The sequence below is a fragment of the Lucilia cuprina genome, chromosome 2 (genome assembly GCF_022045245.1).
Source record: "Lucilia cuprina isolate Lc7/37 chromosome 2, ASM2204524v1, whole genome shotgun sequence".
Classification (NCBI taxonomy): Eukaryota; Metazoa; Arthropoda; class Insecta; order Diptera; family Calliphoridae; genus Lucilia; species Lucilia cuprina.
Window position 1 is genome coordinate 17,450,553 of NC_060950.1, and position 21,753 is coordinate 17,472,305.

The 21,753-nt window shown below is 29.2% G+C and overlaps 1 protein-coding gene across 2 annotated transcripts; it reads right to left on the reverse strand.

Annotated features, from left to right (window-relative positions):
- Positions 1-556: 556 nt before the first annotated feature.
- On the reverse strand, positions 557-19,548 carry LOC111678654 (serine/threonine-protein phosphatase 1 regulatory subunit 10). Of its 2 annotated transcripts, none has more exons than XM_046945227.1 (6): positions 19,185-19,548; positions 16,806-17,071; positions 16,559-16,656; positions 16,103-16,377; positions 9,673-11,385; positions 557-2,874 (listed from the first exon to the last, which is right to left on the reverse strand). In XM_046945227.1, the coding sequence occupies exons 2-6, from the start codon at positions 16,806-16,808 to the stop codon at positions 1,061-1,063; spliced, it is 3,903 nt and encodes a 1,300-aa protein (XP_046801183.1). In that variant the 5' UTR covers positions 16,809-17,071; positions 19,185-19,548; the 3' UTR covers positions 557-1,060. The 2 variants fall into 2 exon arrangements, with proteins under 2 accessions (XP_046801183.1, XP_023295835.2); XM_023440067.2 differs by lacking the exon at positions 19,185-19,548 and adding an exon at positions 17,271-17,559.
- Between the last annotated feature and the right edge of the window lie 2,205 nt (positions 19,549-21,753).

The following is a 21,753-nucleotide window of genomic DNA, read 5'->3' on the forward strand; positions in this document are numbered from 1 at the left end:
ATTTTTATTGTTTTTGTTTATTAATAAAACATTAATAATTAGTTTCTTTTTTCTTTCTTTTTATCCAAAAACTATTAAATATTTTCTAATTTTTATTTCTGTTATATAAAAAAGTTTTGTTTTGTAAATCAATAACTTAAACATAATATTACAATATTAATTTATACACTACATAACAAAAATAAAAGTAATTATTTCTACACTATTTTAAAGTTTAAATTTTATATTGTTTAAATCTAGTGTTTTATATATATATTTAAATGTACTTTAATTTGATTATTTCTGTGTAAAAGCAAAACAATATGCCATATACATAAAAATATAAATAAAAATTATAATACAAAAACATATTAATAGAATTTTTCAAAGTAAATTGTTAATTAAAAAGTATGAATATGAATGCTAAACGAAGGCAGACATTTTAGGCAAATAAGTAATTAAGGGGGGGGGGGAGGTAAAAGTAACGATATTTTTTTCAAATTATTTAAAAGAAACAAAATGCAAAATTGGTACGTTATTTTATGATTTAATAACATGATTGATAGGGGTTTTTTTCTTTGAGGGGCTATTTTACTAATCATATTTGCTGTACACATTATTTGTTTTAAATTAAGTCATTATTTTATATAGAGCATGATCTATCATATAGTTTTTCATTTGTTAAATCTGGAAAATTGTTCTTATCAAGTTAAATTACTCTTAAACGAATAGGGTTTGTTGTATTAAAGGCGGCCAGCCGTTTTGTATTCGAGCAGGTTGTGGATTAGTTTATTTCCTTAGCTTATATTAGATAAATGCTAAAACGTAGGCGTGTAATAGTTGAGGGCGGGGGTTCCAGCATAGTTTTCTTTGGGCGTAATAGCATTAACAGTCTTGGTTTTTTTCTTTGTTACTTTTCATCAGGCTTAAAACTTAAAGTTTTTCCCTTATGAGGGAAAATTAAATTTATCCTTATAATATTAAGTCTTTATTTTGTATCACAGTCGTTATTTGTAGCGGGTAGGGAATTATTAGAGTTTGATGAATCATCCTTTAGAAGGAGGGAGTCATCAGCCCATTCCTATATGCGTTTATTTTTATTTGGATGTATGTATTTGCAGGAATTACCTAAACGACAGTGACCACGCATAAATGCTTTGCAAACGCCATTATTGTTAATGCCTCCAACGCCACCGCGATTATTGGGACCAGGACCAGCTGGTCGCCAATTACCACCGCCGCCTCCATTATTATCTTGGAAATTAGAGCCACCACTACGCCAGTTACCACCACCGTTATTGCCGCGATTGTTGTTTCTATTGTTGTGGCCACCATTCATCATATTGCCCATGGGGCCGGGTCCCATGCCATTCATCATGGGTCCATTGGGACCCATAGGTCCGAAATTGTTGGGTCCATTATTGAAGTTAGAGGGGCCATTCATGAAAGGATTGTTGGGTCCTCCCACATAGTTATTTGCAAATTGATTCATAAAGTTTTGAGGGGGACCATTGTTCATCATGGGACCAGGACCCATGGGTCCAGGACCGCCCATATCCATTATGGGGCTGCCATGATTGCCATTGAAGGGATTTCCCATCATGGGACCATTGCCACCCATGGGACCGCCCATATTGTTAGCAGGTCCTTGCCATTGGTTCTGTGGGCTATTTTGCATTTGTGGTCCATTTGGTCCCTGATTTCCTGGGAATTGATTAACGAAAGGATTAAATGGATTACCCGGCGCCTGCTTGTTGTTATTATTCACATTTGGCATGGGTCCCGAGTTATTACCAAACATATCCACTGGACTGCCCAAACCACCGGTACCTGACATGGCGCTATCACCGTGTTTGGGTGAACCACGTGGCTCTGGCCAAGGCATGCTGGTGAAATCATTAACTGCATCTGGATTACCGGTTAAATCATCGAGGGGTATGAGTGGAACATCATGATTAAAGGCGGGTTCAAATTCAGCCTCGGCCGGTGAGTCGGGTATCAAAGCGTGTGTAAAATACAAAGCTCTCAAGGTAGTCAATTCACGTTCCGCTTGTATTTTCCTCTGCTTCGATTGATTACCCTCCGGATGGGGTGGCACATCATCTACTTCTATCAAAGGTTTCCAATTTGTTTGCGGTTCCATATTGTCCTCTTGATTGAAACCACGTCTTGCCATTACAATAGCATCACGTTCATTAAAACGTTCCAGATTTTTCATATCCATAAACGAGGTCTTGGTAACATTACAACGTTCATTTTCATCCAATTCAAAGTAACGTACTTGTTCCAGTGTCTCTTGAGGACGCCATGTTAACTTCTTTTTGGGTCCTTTGCGGCGATGCAACATTAAAACGCCCGGAGGACCATTAGGTCCACAACCTGGGCCGGGCTTTTTCTCCTCCACCATATCCACATCATTTTCTTCTCCTCTAGGTGATGTCTGTCTACTTGGTGAACTAGCACATTCGTTTGACTTTTTCTCATCGTCATCTTTTGTTATATCAACAATAGTGCCAGCCGCATCTGAACCATCCAATTTCTTTTCTTGGGCCACCTTTTGTTCAATGTCTTCCTTGACCTTTTTCAAAGGTATATCATCATCATCTTCCAGATCTTTATCTTCGGCTGTTGTACCGTCTTCTGTTGTTTTTGTTGTAGCGCCAGTTTCATCATTTTCTTTATCTGATTTAGAATCTTCTGTTTTCGATTCATCCAAAGTATCTTGATAGAATTTCAAAGGCATTACTTTGGGAGCATCAGGTGAAGTTGGTGAGGTAGGATCTTCTTTACCATTAACCAAAGGTGTATTGGGACGTTTACGTTTGTTAACTTTTTTGGGTCCCGTTGCGGCTGAGAGAGCATCTGAGAAGAGATTGGTTTCAACAAGGGTTTGTACTAGAATGAATGAAAGAAATTGAGAATAATTAATATATGTAAAGAAAGAGAGTTTCGAAGAGAAAATATTATGTTGTTACGGAGAGGCTTTTGCTTATGATGGGCTGAAAAAGTGTTAAGAATAAAAAACTTATATAATTTATAAAATTTTACTATGCTAGGGATATGGTATGCAAATCTTTCTAAAAAAATACTTAGAAAATTCGTCTTTCATTTGGTTGATTGCGGCAACTAATAATTGTCTCAATCGTTTGAAGAGTAGTAATGATTTTAGTCTGAAATTTCCAGTTAAGCATGGATTTACATCTTCAATAGATCAAATTTATTGAGATTTGAAAACTTAATATAAGGATTTCATTTAAACACTTCAATCAAACGTAAAGTATTCGTTTGTTCTAAGATTTTTTTCGATCGAAAGACAATAATGTCTTTCGTTATCACAGATATAGTAAAATCTTCTGAAAATGTATTTGGAAACTTCTAATACAATTTAACAGTAAAGTTTGTATATTTTTTACTGAATGTAATCAATAACAAGACGAAAGTTTTTGAAGTTGGAACAAGAATGTTGTAAAATTTTAGAAAAATTAAAGCACGATCGTTTACAAATCTTGCGGTATTGAAATGATCACAATGTACTTTCAAATCATATTACAGACTTTGTCCGAGAATTTTAAATGCATAATGAAATCTTGCAGTTGAAAGTGTTAAAAGAAGATCGTGTAAATCTCTGAGTATAACAATTTAAAGGACAATTTATTACGAATTTATTTGAGTAATCGATTTGTTTTAATTTGTCATAGTTTCTAAGCTTCCTTAGTCTGATAATCGATAAATTAAATAAATATACATTTGGTGCAATCCTTTGAGCTTGGTAGCCGTTTTTACATGAAAACTGGACTTAAAATAGTTTAGCTATTTTTTCTGAATAATTATTTAATATTATTACGTTTAAGAGGAATATTTTTAGAAAAAATCAAAAGATTATTAAGCTACATTTTCAATCATGGAGTACACACCATTCTGGCATGCATTTAATATTAAAAATTTTAAGGATTTCTATTAAATTCACAATATTAGGATTTATTTCAAAATAAATTAATCTAATTCTGTTTTTTAACACAATAGATAAGTTTATGTTAGAAATTTTAATTGAATAAAAGAAAATCACACTTTCAAATCGGAAGTTATCCTTTAACTTAGGCCCGTATTCAGAAAGAAAAATGTAAAACAATATTTGAAATTTTGTATGAAAGCATCTAACAAAAATTGAGAAGTTTTCATAGAAAATTTTAAAAATTATTTTCTTTTCTTCTTTCTGAATTAAGGCATATTTCGGAAAGAAATTTTTCTTTTTTCAAATTTTGTATAAAAAGCACTCAAAAAATATTTAAAACTGAGTACTTTTAATATAAATTTTGAAGAAAAAAAAATCCGTCCGAGATACTGAATACGGTGGAGAAATTCTCTGATTTCAAGAATATTTTAATTAGCAAACCACAAAGTTTACGATAAAAAATCGAATTGAAATTAAAGTTTTCAAATGGTTTTTGAAAAGTGATTCGAAATTTTGTACTTTTCTCTTTTCTAAAAACGTACAACTATATCAATTGATTGTGACTGACTTTTGTTTAAATTTTTATACACATAGGTACGAGTCAAAATGAGAGTACAAGAGAGCTCATTTGAGAGCTCGTTGTGTTTCGCTGGTTTAAAATCAAAAATTTTAAGGGACTTGTAATCGACATTTGAAATAAAATATGAATTTGAAAAAGAACTCGAGTTCAAATTACTTTGATTTGAAACAATTCAGAATAGTTTACTTTAATTTAGCTAAGAATGAGTTATTGGGATGTTTATTCATCTATTTTTTTCCAATTTAGAGAAGCAGCAGCTGCAGTAGGATCTCTTTAGAAGTTCACAACTAACCTTTTTACGAGCCCTAGTCATTGTCGGAAATCAGTAGTTTTTTTACGAATTGTATTAGGAATGACGAAATGAACTCGTATGTACTTGACACTTCGTCGAAAAATTTTATGTAAAACATGAGTTCAAGATATTAACTAGTATTGAGGGACATTGTATTTTAAAAGCATATTCCTTTGAAACAAATTACGAAGTAACTTCTTAAGAGATATTCTGATTCGAAAGGAAACATTTGCGAATCCGTAGTTCACAATGTACGATTTCAAAAATGTGTAAAATCGAATCATTATAATGACACATAACACTAATGAATTGAGTATTAGCATAATCGAGAAAAAGAATTTGAAATTCTTTGAAGTAACTCCTTAAGAGATATTCCGTTTCGAAAGGAAATACTTGCGAATCCGTAGATCACAATATAAAATTCCGAAAATTTTCAATATTGAATTCTTATAAACAAGCATAAAACTAATGAATTGAGTATTAGCTTAATCGCATTGGAATATGTCCTTAAGAGATATTCCAATTCGAAACGAAACACTTGCGAATCAGTGAACTATTGTGAACTATGTATGATTTCAAAAATTTTAATATCGAATCATTATAAAGACACATAAGACTAATGAATTGAGTATTAGCATGATCAAGAAAAGGATTTGAAATTCTTTGGCGTTTACAGAAATGAATTCGTTAACTAAAATATTGTAATACAGAAAAGGGAATGAACTCATAACGAGGCAATATAAGAAACTTTCTAGACATTAATATCAGGGACATGTCCTAAATATTGAAATTGGTATTTTTGGTTTAAAATCTGTGACTTGTTTTAAAAACGTTCACTAAAAGTTGTGTTACTCTTCTCTATGTTCTCTTTTTCTATACATCGCTATTTATTCCATAAAGGATCTATTAATTGTTCCTCTAATCGTAATAATGTAATAACATGTTTAATATAACAAATCTGCGCATGTCCTTTACTTATGTAATTTTGTTAATTTGTATGTGTATATATAAGTAGTTATTCATCAAGCAATTATCAAAAATATACACCGGTTTTCAATGTGAATATGCTACCAAACTTCAAGGACTAACCAGAGCTCAATTTTTTTTTGTATTCGTTTTTCTTTTATTGTTGAAAATATAATTTTATTTGTTTTAAGTTTTTTTCATCTTTTTTTTTTAATTTAATAATTAAAACTAATTATATTAAGAGAAAATAAAAGTAAAAGTATTGTATACTTATCACATATCATATTTACCACAGTAGGGAAACCTTTTTTTTGTAAAAAAACAAAAAAATATCAATTTGCTTAAAAAAAAATGTATAAAAGAATTGTTCCACATTGTTTGCTGTTTGTTCACCTTTAACATCAGCTTCATTTGATGGATGAACGCGTTCACACTCACTGCTCCCTGTAGATCTGTTGCAAGGTGTTGGGTTTGTTGGTAGATTGGTGCTTAAATTCTATATCTTCATCACTCTATATAAACACTTTGTAAAACTTAACACAAACACTTTTATGCAAGTTATGCAATATATGTGTAAATAAATTTAAATTTCGTACATACGCGTTTAATAATGTATATTTGTTTTGTGTATTTGTAATGGTAAAAACTTGGCGTTATATAGGAAAATTTTAATGCAATTGAATCTAGGTCAAGTTATTGCATCATGTGCAATAATCTAATTGTTTAATGGGGAAAAGCTTTAAGAAAATTCTTACAAATCCATGAAATGTCAAAATTTTTGACTTCGAAATTATAAAAATGTATGAAATCAGTCTCAAATAAAACTAAAATTATTTTTTTGTTACTACTCATGTTTTAGAGATAATTTAAAAATCTTTTAAAATTTTTCGAACTAAATTTCGAAATTTCGAACATTCTTTAAAATGCTTCTTTTCTAAAAGTACATTAAGAAAATACTTTGAAATTTATGAAATTTCCAAATTTTGAAATTCAAAGTTAGAAAAATATTTGAAATCATCCTTAAATTTAAGTTTTTTTTAAATTTTTCGAACTTATGTAAATTTAAAATTTTCAACGTTTATTTTCGAAAACTACATTGAAAAAAAAAAACAAATTCTTTAATAATTATGAACTTTCAAATTTTTTCGAACAAAACTTCTAATTTAATAAAAGAATTTGAATTTTTCGAAATAAGTTCAAATCTGAATTTTTAAATATTTGATTTCTGAAACTAGTTTTTAATATTTTCGAAACTATTTCGACATTCTAAAAAAATACGAATTATTTTCGAAATCATCTAAAAACTACAATTTTGAAATTCCTTACGTTTTGGAGATAAAAGGCTTTAATTTTTTCTAATCGAATTTTCTGTTCGAATTTTCCAAAATTATTTCGATTTTTTAAAAATAATTTCGAAATTGCTAAAAAAAAAAATTAAATTTTAAAAATATTTAATTTCTGAAATTAATATTTTCGAAATTCTAAAAAAATAGGATTTTTTCGAAATCATTAAAAAAATACAATTTTAAAACTCTTTACGATTTAGCAGTAATCGACTTTAAATTTTTTTCGAATAATTGTTCAAATTTCTTAAAATTATTTTTTTTTTCAAAAATAATTTTGAAATTGCTAAAAAAAATCACATTTGTGAAAAAATTTGAAAAATATTTGATTTCTGAAATTAGTTCGAAATTCTAAAAAAATGGAATTGTTTTCTAAATCACCTAAAAACTACAATTTTGGAAATCTTTATGATTTAGCGGCTTTAAAATTGTTTCGAATAATTTTTCGAATTTTCCAAAATTTTTTCGATTCTTCAAAAATAAGTTTGAAATAAGCTTTAAATTGATACAATTGACATTTTTAAAAAATTTTAAATTTTGAAAATATTTTCGAAAATTTTGAATACTGTATTGTAAGAGTTAGAACCATGTTTGGATGTTAACATTCGAGTTTTTTCGAACACACTTGTGGCCGACGTGATTGAAATAGTTTTCATATAGAAAACACATTCCAAACCCTATTCTGTATTTAGGTTACGATTTCATTTTGATTCAATGCTTTACGAATGTATGAATCCTGTTTTATGATCGTAATTACGTTTTGTACTTTGTTTCGACGAGCGGAACGTCGAATCGAAATACAAAGTATCCAAGTTGCAATACGGAGAAAATTTTGGATTTCAATTCAAATTTCTGGTATGATATTCCCAGCATTCTATTTCGAAATGTGTCTTAGATTTGAAAGCTTATTCGATCAACTATGAGTTCTGGGAGTAAGCTCTCAACCTCAGGAAGAAAACAGTTTCGAATTTAAAAACTTCGTATCGAATTACAAAACGTTCTTCCAGAGGTGAAATCTGGAAATTCGAAAAACGTTTCCTTTGAATGGAAACATAAGAGTAAATCTTCTGAAAAATCGTTATAACGTTCAGATATACCGAATACGTTCGTAAAAACTGTACATGTTTACATCCCAGCAACAGTGTTGCTGCGATTTGCTGTTCTGATCTTCTTTATCAAGATCTTATCATGATTTGCGTAAGGAAATTTAACGCGTTTGCTTTCGGAAACACATAACAATAAAATTGTATGCGTAATAACGACAAACAACTAAAGATAGTTATTTAATAAAAATTTAGCAACGCAACATTTCCTTAGAGAAAATAATTCAGACCGATAATTCGATTCAGAAGGGAATATTTATATAAACAAAAGTATCATTATCATGTATGCCTTACCCCTTATTACGAGTATTATGGTCGAAATCATTGTCCTACTCACTTTTCTTTGTTATTATGTAAGAAGTATTGTTTAAGTTGTTTTTGAACATTTTTCAAATACAACAAAACTCGTAATAAGTTTGAATACATTAAGATAATTTCAATAGAAAATTGCAGAAAATCTTGAAATCAAAGTGGAACTACTATTGAATCGGTCTGATTAGGAAATATTATAAAAGACTAATACTTTATGTAAGGCCTTAAATAATCTTATAATATATTTTCAAATCATATATATTTTCCCTGTTATTTTCCTATTATATTCTTAAAAGTTTAATTCCTAAGAAAAATCTTATATATAAAACGCCAGTTTTAAATAATGAACTTTTTTCATACAAATATACACCATTTAGCACATGAATAATCAAAACGTTTTGCAACACTACATTATATATACTACTACTTAGCGCAGACACATTTATAAGGTGTCTACACTAATGATGGATGACTTTTGTTTTCATTAGTTTTGTTTTTGTCTTTTTTTAGTTATTGTTGTTGTTTCTTTTTTTAACACCATCACACTGTACATTTTTATGAAAAAAAAAAAATAAAATAAATAAAAGCACCAACGAAGAGATCAAACAAAAACAATTTTGCGATGACTGAGCGAGAGAAAGCAACAAACAAAATCCACCACAATGTCTCTCATAAGCCATTATTTAAATTATCACATAATAACAACAACTGAGTGTGTGTGTGTTTGGAGGCAAATGATGACGCATTTGTGTAGTATATGTCTTTGTCCATTGTCCAATCACCATTGATGAGTCATCACTGCAGCATGTTTTGTTTTTTCTTCTTCTTTTCTCTTTCAATTTGTTTACAAACATTTTCAGTTCTAAAGAGACAGAAGGAAGAGTGTTTAACACGTTAACTAGCCATAGCAGGAGTAGGAGGCACAGTTTACCATATGTTTCTGTTTTTTTCTTTTTATAAACTTTTGGTATTTGTTTAAAGATTTTTAAAAAAAAAATGTATTAAAATTTGTAAATGTAAAAAAATGCAATACTTATAAATGCAAAAAAAGCAAAAGCCCAACAACAACATAATTGTTTTCTCTGTAAATAGACAAAGAAAAGGAAAACGGAAATTAGTAACTGTTTCCAAGGTAAAATACTTACTCTTCTTGGGTGGTATTAATTTAATAGCGCCCGGTTTCTCATTGGCCACCGTTACATTATTGATGTCAATTTTGGCTTTCTTTTCCGAAGGCAGATCTCTAGGCGGTGGTGAGGTTCTTTTCAGCGACGAGGGCAGGGAAGAAGGCAATACTGTACCAGGGGGTGTTGTAGAGGAGGGTTTCTTTAGACCTTTGCGTGAAGGTGGTGGTGGTGCTTCTTCGGTGAGACCATGCGAACGAAATTGTGATTTATAGGTTTTCACAGTTTTCGCTTTTTCTGTATCTTTTCTTATTTCTATAGACATGGAGGCCTTTTTGGAGGGTATGGTTATGGAAGTGTGTTTAGGGGAATTTTCCTCAGAGTCTTCTTTAGATTTTTTAGGTATTTTACCAAGTTTATCCAAGGAGGATGATGATGAACTAATCTTCTCTAAGGTATTTTTATCCTTATCTGACTGCTCCTGTTTATCTTTACTTTTAGATGAAGATGATGAGGAAGACGAAGACGATGAAGATTTCTCTTTATCACGATATTTGTCCTTAGAACTAGATGAAGATGAACTTGATTTCGAAGAAGATGAACGATGTTTGCTGCTAGAACTAGAACTGCTACTACGATCCTTATCTTTGCTGGAACTAGAACGCTCCTTATCACTGCGATGTTTATCACTAGAACTACGATGAGATGATGAAGATTTTGATTTACTAGACGACGACGATGAAGAACTCTTCGACGATGATGATGAGGACTTGTGACTAGAAGATCTATGACTTGAAGAGGATGATGAAGACTTTGATGATTTACTATCTCTGTCTTTATCCTTGTCCTTATCAATGCTGCTAGTGCTGCCACGTCTTTCTTTGTCTTTAGAACTTCTGCGATCTTTACTGGATTTGTCTTTGTCTTCTGAAGATTTTTTATCTTCTGATTTCTTGTTATTATCTTCCACTTTTGTTTTGTCTTCTGATCCACTGTCATTGTCTTTTTCAGTTTTGTCCAAAGAAGAACTATTGTCATCGGCCTCAGCTACAGCGCTTGCATTATCCCGATTAACTTGCGATTCATCGTTATCCTCATCAGCCACTTCATTTGTTTCTGTTTCTTCCTCCTCCTCTTCTTCTACACTAGATTGTGTTGTGGTCGTAGGAGAGGCTGTTGTTTGTGCTGATTTGGGGGGAACTTTAGCTAAAATGGATTGACCATCTTTAATGATAAACTTATAGACTAGACCAGATTCACTGGCTTTCTTTTGGGCTGGTGTTAAAGTATAATTTGTTACGGTTGCTTCTGTATCAACTCCACCCAGAGGATCTTTATCATTTTGCTCAGCATCTTTTTCTTCTTCTTCCTCCTCCTCCTCATCTTCTTCATTTTCTGCTACTTCCTCTTCCTCCTCTTCTTCTTCAAAATCTTGTACTTTTTTAACTTTTCTATTTGCTTTTGTTTTCTTCTGTTTATTTCCAACTTTTTGCTCCTCTTGTTTCTGTTGCTGTTGTTGTTGTGTATTAATTGAATTTTGATTTGCTGTATTGACCATAGCTGTTTGCTGTTGCTGCTGTACGTTGACAGAAATTGCCTCTGGTGCAACAACTGTTACAGTTGGTGTCTTAATAGCTTGTTGTGTCATATTGGTTGTGGGTAATGTTGCTTCAGGATTTTCTGTAACCACCTTAAGCCACTGTTCGACGAGACGTTTAGCTAAAATGCGTACACCTAAAAGTAGAAATTAAAGTAGATTTGGGTTTGTTTTAATTAAGTTAATAAGGAATATTATACTAAAAGTAAAACTCAAAGATGTAAGCGAAGATAAAATTGATTGATTAGTTTCGAACTAATTCTAGTTCATTTTGAATTTGTGGAAGTTTTAATAAAGCACTTTTGTATAAAATATGATGTGTTCTTTTACAGTAATGAGTCGGACTAATGGTAATTCGCTATCCTGAATGTAAACAGTTTTATAGAAGTTTTTTTTTAATCATTCTATCGCGAATATTCCAAGAATTATTCATTCATAATGAGTCGGACTAAATCCCTATTGTGGATGTTAAAACTTTTTTACCTTTCGTATAAGTAGTGAATACTGTAGTTTAGTTTTTAATCGTTTCAAAATTTACAATGTATATCGCGAATATTTCAAAGAACAATTCATTCAGCCTTTAGAAAAAGGAGAAGCAATTCTTTTTCATTTTAATGCATTACGATTGTATGTATTCTTTTGCATTGCTCTCGATTCGAATTGAAATGCATTTGGAAATTATTATCCATCCCGAAACGCTTTAAAGGAAAAGTTGTGGCCTTCCGGTAGGATAGTGGTTAGTGTTCTAGTCTGGTTGACCAGAGGTGGTGGGTTCTATTTCCACCTGACACACTGGTTAATGAGCGCACAACAGTTCCGATAAAGGCCTAAGTATATTTCTTCGGATTTGATGAATATACATCCTCCTTTCAAGCTAACTAACTAACTTACTAACTAACTAAATGAAAAGTTGAAACAAACTGATAACGATCAAAAAAGGGAATTTCAATAAAAAAGGAAACGAATCAATTCATTTTCGTTTTAATTACGATCGTGTAGTCATAACATTATAAGTTCTTATTTTAGTAAAAGATCGTCAAATTTAAATGCAGAACATCGAAGATTTAAAGTTGTTTCTAATAAATTTAGCACAAATCCAAATCCCAAAACAAAATATTTCATTAGCTTTAATCAGAAGAATCACCTGATAACATTTTTTTTTAAAGATTAACAAAAAAAAGATGTTTTCTCTACTCAAATCTAAAAATTTATCTATTTTCTATATTTTACTAGTTAATAACAAACTATTATTACATAAATCTAATAAAGAAAGTAAAATTCTCACAATTCAAGATCTTAATAAAAATTTATATTTTATAAAACAAACCAGATTTTTTATTGGAAATTAATAATTTAAAATATTGTTTTTCTAAAACTCAAGGTCAACTCAAGAACATTTACATAAAGCTTACCATAAAAACACAATAATATTAATAAAAAATATTGATTATTTAATTGAGAATTCGTTTGAAAAGTATAAAAAATTTATGAGATTTTTTAACACTATAGAGAAACTTTTAAGAAAAAAATAATATTCAAACACTTGCTAAGAGTTATAATAAATTTTCACAATTATTTTTTTTTAGCACTTTGTAAAAAAACGTAAACACAAAACACCTAATGGTGTGTAATCATTTCAAGCACACATTCTTGAATGCCAATTGATTTGAAAAAACATGTTCACTTATTGCTTAGCTGAATGGTAAAAAGATCGATAGATACATACTATTTAGAGAGATAGAGAGAGAAAGAGAGTCATAGACAAATTTCTACTCATTAATATACTAATATGGTTTACAACATTGTTTTTTTTTTTTTTTTTTTGCCAGGTACTAACTGATAAGATCATTGGAGAGTTTTACAAAGAACTTGTTGTTTTTCTGTGTGTTTGTGTTTTTTTAGAACACGTGTTTTGTGAGTGTACCCAGAGTAGGTATAATTTTAACAATAGATCATTGTTTATCTAAACATTAGCAAATCTATATATTCCATAATCTAAAATTTATATGGAATGGATTGAAGTAAGAACAGCTGTTAGTTTACTACAAGTTGGGTTTTATTATAAGACAAATGGGTGTTTTTTCTAAGTCAAATCTTAAGTATTGAAGTCATAAAGAAATAGCCTATTGAGACCAATGATTTTTGTTCAAGATTGTCGCATAAAAAACGTTGCAATTTTGTTATATAAAACGGTCGGCTATATATTTATCTTCCTTGATCAATGATTTTTGTTTGCATTAGTCATTCTAGAAACTAGTTCTAGAAAAGTTTTTAACAGAAAACTTTTGTAAACAGTTCTTCCATCATTTTTGTTTAAAAGAGTTTAGATTCTTAACAAATATCTGAATAGGAATAAGCTATTTCTATACTTTATCCTATTTATACGGGTTGGATTTCCTATTTTTTCTGTAATTCTCTAGAGAATCACATTAAAACGTTTTAAAGTTTAACTTTTGTTAAATTGTATTGCATTTCCTGATCCCGCTACAAAGCATCATCAGCAATCCTTAGTGATAATGAATATCATATGTAAATATCATCTATTAAACTCATAATTTATTGAGAAATTGATTATTGCAAAAGAAGTTCTTATAGTACAATCCATAAACCCAAATTTTATAATTTGCAATTTCAAAAATATAATTTCTTGACTCCATAATTATTTTGAATATTTATGGAAAGGCAAATCGATTAAATGATATCCGCCGAAAATACAATACTCCGATTTCAAATAGTATAATTATTCTAAATATTTATATATAGACAGGTCGATTAAGTGCTATATGTCTGAATGTTTGACTCTAGAATTTATTTGGGATCCAAAACTTGTTGTCGATAATTTTTTGGTATAATTTAAACAAAAGGAAAATTTAAATTAATAGCTTAAACTTAAGGCAGTTTCTGTCTTATTCACAAACATTTATCAAAGGTTTAAAGAACAAATTTTGTATGAAAATTTTATTTATAAATCTTTGATAACCCTATTCACCCCAATTCTGCATTTCGATTACGTTTACGCATTCAGTTACGCAATGATCGAAAAAAGGGTATTTCAACAAAAAACAGAATCGTAAGAAAAAGAAGAAGCAATACCATTTCGTTTCAATGCTTTGCGACTGTGTGTATTCTACATTTTGATCGTAATTACGTTTTTGTAAGTTGTTGTTTATGTGGCGGAGAGTCGTATCGAAATGCAGAATACAAAACTTGCCAAACGGAGAAAATTTACGATTCAAATTGAAATTCAGAATAGGGGCAAATATTTTAGTAAAGATGGTCGAATTAAAAAAACATGACAAAGCGAAAAAATTTCGATTAGTATTGAAAATCAAAATAAAATTTACTGTTACAGAATCTTTTTTAAAATTATTAAGCTCGATTTAAAGCTTAACTGAACCACAAGTCTATCACCTAAACAACTGTCACCCTTAACCCTACTTTATATCATAAATATACGAATAAACTCTGTAGAAATAACAATTTTTACATCTGATATGCAATGCTAAACTCATTAGGGATTAGAGAATTGTAGAGTCGTTGCTTAGACTTCAGAATATTATAAAAAAGTGCGTGCCAAAAAAAATAAAAATATTTACAATTTGGCTCCTTTCTTTAATTGAATGTTCAATTTTAGACATTTTTGTTTTTCTTTTAAAATGGAAAGTACAAAATCATACTGAAGAAAAGTTAACCCTAAAAATGTGTTTTTGTACTATCCAGCTGCAAAAATAAGTCTTTAAAAATGTTTTTTTTTTCTTTCAAGATTAAGAAATTATTAAATACAAAAAAGTAGGTAGAAAAAAGTAAATACTGATTTCAAATATTTATCATTTTATCTACTTATACACATTTTTAGTACCTATATTAGGCAACTAAGCACGCATGACTTAAGTCTGCTACTAAGTATTTGTCTTTAATTGTTGTTATTGTAATACCCGCATGGGGTGAATATTGATTTTGTTTGTATTACAACTTTCTTTGTATGTATTTATCTGGCCTGACTTTTATTACGTTTTTCCATAATTTTTACTTTCTTAATATGGAAATATTTCAAATTATTATTCCAAAATTTGGAAATTTTCGAAAATGAAATCAGAATATTTTCAAAATGTGTGATAAATTTAAAGTAAAACTAATTGAAATCTATGAAAGAATTTCCTTCTTTTCGAAATTGGGATTATTTTCGTAATTAGATTCTTTAGAAAAAGCCAATTTATTTGAAAATCACTAGGAAATGTAAATTTTTTCGAATACTCTTAAAGTTTTATGAAATTTTTAAAACTGTATAATTTTTATAAAATTTTCTAAAATTAGAAAGTAATTGGGTGTTCTGGTATAATAAATTCAAAATTTAGAAATTTTCAAAGTCTTTTTCTTTATAATTATTTCAAAATCTCTTCAGCAATATTTGCGATTGAATAGTAAGTTTAAGGTTTTTATCAAATATCATATATTCACTTCTATCGGAATCAAAATCGAAGTTTAATTCCTTGAGTATTTTTCAAGTTCCTGTTCATTCTCAGTTCTTAATTATTTTCTAATCTTCGTTTTTTTACCATTGATTATAATATCTATTTATCGACCTGTATCTATTTATCTAACTCCTAATGGTACAAAATTTCAATAGATATGTTCCAGGAGAGGATTACATCGATGCTTTAGATTACCACCTATTTCGCTGAACCGAAATCTTTAAAACTTTAGGGCTACTGAGATATTAAAATTACCCTAAATAGGATCACTCAGGCAGATCATTTCAGCTTTATATAAGTAAGAAAATATATTAAAACTCTCCTTTACTTGAGAACCTGTAAAAGAATTTTAAATTTATTAAACTTTTTTTAAAAAACTTACCTTCATTACCGCCATCTTTACAAAGACCCTTAACAAGTTTTGGTGCTGAATTGATCTTCAAACGATGAACATCGACTGGACACAATAGCAATAATTCTAAAATTTCCTGCACTAAAGGCCAATTCATGGCACGAATGGCATCATTTAACCAAGTATAAACTAAAGACCAACCACCAGCACCCATAAATTCGCCTAGTAATTCAGTTTTAGTACATTTTAAAATTTGTACATAAATGCATTTGGAAACTAATTTTTTTGAATATTTGGTCATTAAACTGTAAAGAAAATAAACAAAAAGTAAATAAAATTACAAATAATGTTCTTTGGGGGGGGAAAAGTACTAAAGAAATGCAACTCTGTGTTAAAGAAAATGTAATAGATTAGTGGCTTTAAACACAATAGATGCAAATAAAAGTATGGATTTTTTTGTTTGTTCTTTGCCATAACAAAACTCACCTGGCCAATCTTTTAACTTCTCCGGCACTTAAGATACCACCATTATCGTCCAACAGGACTTTAAGGCATTTCAATAATTGTATGGGCACTATGCGTGGCTAAAATGTTTTAATAGAGAAAAACAAACAAAAAAAAGAAAATCATTAGTTATGAACAAGAATTACAAATAAAACTCAAATTTGTTATTAATTGCCTTTATTTATTGTCTTTTTATTACTTACTACTTTAAAACTAGTTACCAACTTACCATTTTGTATAAAATTTGTTTTGCGTCTTCTGTTATTAAAAAACTGCTGCTTCTTTAAATTTGTAATAGAGTTGTTTTTCTTGTGTTTTAATACTCCCTTGTAATCAATAATAGTTGTTGTCTCTTTTTAAACATGTTCTTTTCTTTGTTTTACTTTAACAAACTGCTGCGTAATTTTCTTTCCACAATAGTAATTGTTTTTGAGGTTATGTAAGTTTTTTTTCTTCTTATATTGAAAAAATATCTTTTTGTTTTATTACAATAATCTGTAAAATAAAATAATAAGCAACATAAATTATTTAGCATTGAAAATAACTTTCACTACATCAATTATTTATTGATTAAACAAATACGACGACCTCCAGAGCACTTGAAAATAAAAATCCAAACCCCCCTCCCTCAAAATGACTTTATTTGTCAAAAAAAGACTTTATTTAATTACTATTATTAACTAATAAAAATTACCTAAAAATATAATTATTTTTTATTGCAAATTGTTTGTATGTGTATAATTAGTATTAAAAAAAATTGGTGTTATTTTAAATTTAACACGAGTTCCACTTTAATTTTTTTCCGTGCGTGTGCTCTGCTGAAATCTACTCGCTGAACTGTCAACAGTTGAACACAAAATATGTCAATGTTACTTACATATTTGTAGTAGATTACAGCAACAGGGTGTTTTATAAATCTAACAAATGTTTATTTATTATTACAAAGCTGCCATATTTGATGTTTTCAGCAAATACTTTTCTGGCTAAAGTTAAAAATTATATTTATATAATTTGTTATAAAAAAATCTTAAACAGAAGCACTGAAATTAATAATGTAATTAAAAAATACACATAATTTTCTATAAAAATAACTATAATTTAGAGAATTTTTTTTATTTTAGATTTGTATTATTCGTATGGCAATAGGTTTTTGCTTTAAAAACATCTGGCATTGTTTTCTAAACTGGAATTTTCCCATTTTGAAGCCACATTACAAACACGTTTTTAAGTTTCGAAATTTTTCAAGGTCATTTGAAATTTAACGATTTTTTAATAAAACTAACAAATTTATGTTATTGCAGGAAATTTATCACAAAATTGAAGAGATCATAATATTTTTACAAAATGTTAATTTAACTCGATTAGTTTTTTCAATATTAAAATATTTTTGATAAAAGGTTAAAGTAAACTAAATTTTTGTTGATTTTTCAATTGGAACTCTTTGGTATAATATTTTTGATTTTCACTTTTTGTTTGCTGAAAACATATCCCGTGTTTTGAAATTTTCTGAGCTGCCTTCACAAGCCAATTTTCCTTTAAGGACATTGAACATTAAAAAAAAAAACAAAAATAAAACATCTATTGATGAAATATTAGAAAACTGTTACAGATTTTGGAACTGTCTGTAATATTAAGGGAATTTATTAATTTGTATGGCCCCTTTAATTCTCATTAAGTTTGTAAAATTCATTTCAGATAACTTAAATCCTTAACTAAAATTTAAAGAAATAACAATTTATTTTAATTTAATATCAATAAAATATACATTTCTGTACTGTAAATCGATTCGTTTTCAAAACCAAGAAGCTTCTAAATGTACATACATTCTAAACTACATTATAATTGTATTAAAACCCACAAAATAATTACTTTATTTAATATAATAAAATTAAATTCGATTTACTTTCGACAAGATATGTGAAAAATTATGAGAATTCGTTTTTAAACGAAATATTTACTCATATTCGGCTAATAGAATAGACAGGATTATCTTTTATGCAACTTAATGGAGTTTTAAATTGTTTAACGCTGATTTATTTATAAAGTTGAAAGCAATTTCGTTTTGTAATAACATTGCATATTAATTTAAGGCCTATATTTTTGTATGGAATAAGTTTTAAGCGGAGCATATCCACCGTTAAGGGAACTATTAACAGAATTGATTTTGATCTATATATCATTATGAAATTATTGTTTGAATCGATGCAATTCAAATTAGTTTTCAAATAAAGATATTAACGCTTATTTTAGGTTTATTACGCACATTTTCAATACAAAATTCCTACAATAAACCATCAATAACATTATTAAACATTTATAAATATGGGGGTTAATATTTTCAAAAAGGCGGTAAAATCCTCCCCTAACAAACTAATAACATCTGGCATCACGTTAATGCCAAAGAATAAAAAATGCAACTCTGTATAATAACAAACTGAACATACCTCTTAATTGGTTTGTGGCATTGCTAAAACTATAGAAACGCATCACTGCTTAGCAGAACAATCTATTACAATTTTAAAATAAAATGAAATATGATGACGCCCCAAGACGCCATTTTGTTTTCACAAAATGAAATATATATATGTACGTAATTTCACAACTTTACCATATTAGGAAATTTCCAGAATCTCAACCTGCCAACGAAATGTTCACCAACAATTGGGACTCATGGTCTCACTTTTACAAAGACCTTGTAGTGATTTCACACAAAGATTGTTTTGTCAATTTGTTTAAAACGCAGCTAATTACAAAAGCCTATGAATCATTTGTTTAATTACTTTTTTTCTTTGTTCAAGTGCTCTGTGCTTGCAAAATCTCTTATAAACTAATAATAAAAGACTTGCAGTTAATGTAAAAATTTTATATTTTTCTCTACAACAGTTCTATTTTTCTTTTGTTTTACATACAAATTTTTTTTCTTTGTTAATTTTTTTTAGTTTTATATTTTTCTTCCGAGTTTTACCAAATCCACGTCCAACTCACCCGTAATCACAAAATTATCTGGCCTAATAATAATTATTATTGCAAGGTTGCCATCACGAGTATTCAGTACACCCTGGTTGCCATATTCAATAATTTTCAACTATTATTTCTCAGTCTAAAGTTGTAGGTAGGGTTCTATAAATCGACTTTCGAATAATCGAACAGTCGACTTTTGTCGAAAAAAGTCGAAGTCGTCTATTTTGTTTCAAAAAAGTCGATAACTCGACTATCGTCTGTGAAAAATGTCGAAAAGTCGACTTTGTTAATAAAAGTCGAAAAGTTTGAAAGTTGATAAGTCGAAAAAGGTCGATAAGTTGAAAAAAGTCGTAAAAAGTCAAAAAAAATCGAAAAGTCGACTATTCATAAAATACTTATAGTCTAAAAGCCGACTTTTAGTTAAATAAAAAAAGTCGAAAAAAAGTTGAAATGTCGACTTTTAACTAAATGAAAAAAGTCGTAATGTCGACTTTTAACTAAATGAAAAAAGTCGTAAAGTCGACTTTTCGTTTTAATTATAGAACCCTAGTTGTAGGGTTCTAGAAATCGACTATTTTGTTTCAAAAAAGTCGATAACTCGACTATCGTCTATGAAAAATATCACAAAGTCGACTTTGTAAAAATCGGAATGTCCAACAAAGTTGGAAAAAGTCGAAAACTCGAAAATAGTAGAAGAAAGTCGAAAACTCTAAAATAGTCGGAAAAATCCGAAAACAGTCAAAAAAATAGTCTAAAGAATCAGAAAAATAGTTAAAAAGTCGAAAACTCGAAAAAAGTCAGAAAAGGTCGCAAAGTCGAAAAGTCGACTATATATAAAATACTAAAAGTCGAAAAGTAGACATTTAATTAAATGATAAATGTCGTAAATCGACTTTTCATAAAATGTAAAAAGTCAAAAATTCGAAAAGTCGACTTTTAGCTAAATGCAAAATGTCGAAAAGTCGATTTTTCATTTAAACTATGGAACCCTATCTTTTACATGACTTTTAAGGGTATTTTTAAAATAACGGCCAATGAAATAGAGAGTTACTAGAGTTGCCATATTGAAAAACGAAATGTTATGGAATTCTTTTTATTTTTTATTTAAATCTGTAGCTAAAAAGTGTCGGTTTTAAAATGAAATCTGAAAATAATTAATTTTACAATATTTACAGTACTTGCTTACTTTATTTCTTACTTACGAAGTAATGAATGAGCAAAAAACTGCAATGGAATACCCTGAAAAAACCCTCAACTCCTATCCTTGCCCAAAAACGCTCACATGACAACACTTACTTTGAGTCCAACAAGAAAAAGTTCGTTGAAATTTACAGCGAGTGGATGTGTCGGTTTCATTTGGTTTTTCATTCGAATTATATTAATTTAACTTTATTTCATAATAATAATAATAGATATTGAGTTAAAATTTAGTTAAAATCCTTTTATAAAAAGTGTGTTATTAAATAATATAAAAAATGTGCATTCTATAAAAAAGAAATTAGAAAATTCCATCGTTTAGAAGAATACGCGGGAATCTTTGCTTGGTAAATAAATTTTTTCTTTGCCATTTTTTTTAAAGCATAATAAAATAGAAAAAATTAAAAATATGTATTTAATCAATGTTCAATAAGTATTTCAGTGGTTTTAAACGAGTTATTAAAAAAAGAAAATCATATAAAGTGTGTCGGAAAAAACGCGGTAAACTTAAATGAGTGACAGACAGAACTTTTGCAATTTATTGGCCGGAGATGTTGTTGTTGTAACAGTTCGACTGTGGCTAATAGTTCTTTCCTGGGGAAAAAACTTTTGGTTGATACAGTTGTCGCTGGGTTGACAGCGAGTATGACTCAAGTCGTTCCGGAGCGAAGATCCAATTGTCGTGGGAACGTAGATGGCCGGAGATGAGACATGTTGCTTACTATTATATATTACAGGTAAGAGGACATATTTTTAATGACTTCATTAGATATTGTCACCTTAAAGTTGACCAATTATGTTTTAATAAATTAAGTTTGGACTGTCTGTCCGTTAATCCACCTGTCAGCCTGCTTTTTGTGTGTATACTCTGTATTACATTTGCGGAGTATTAAGGAATTTCCTGATACTCGTCCACACTTTCATTTTAAGATAATTCAATGAATTTTTGTTCGATGCAAATTTCTTATCGTAATATGACCTTAAAAAGGTGCCATAGTTAGTTTTAAGTTTACACTAAT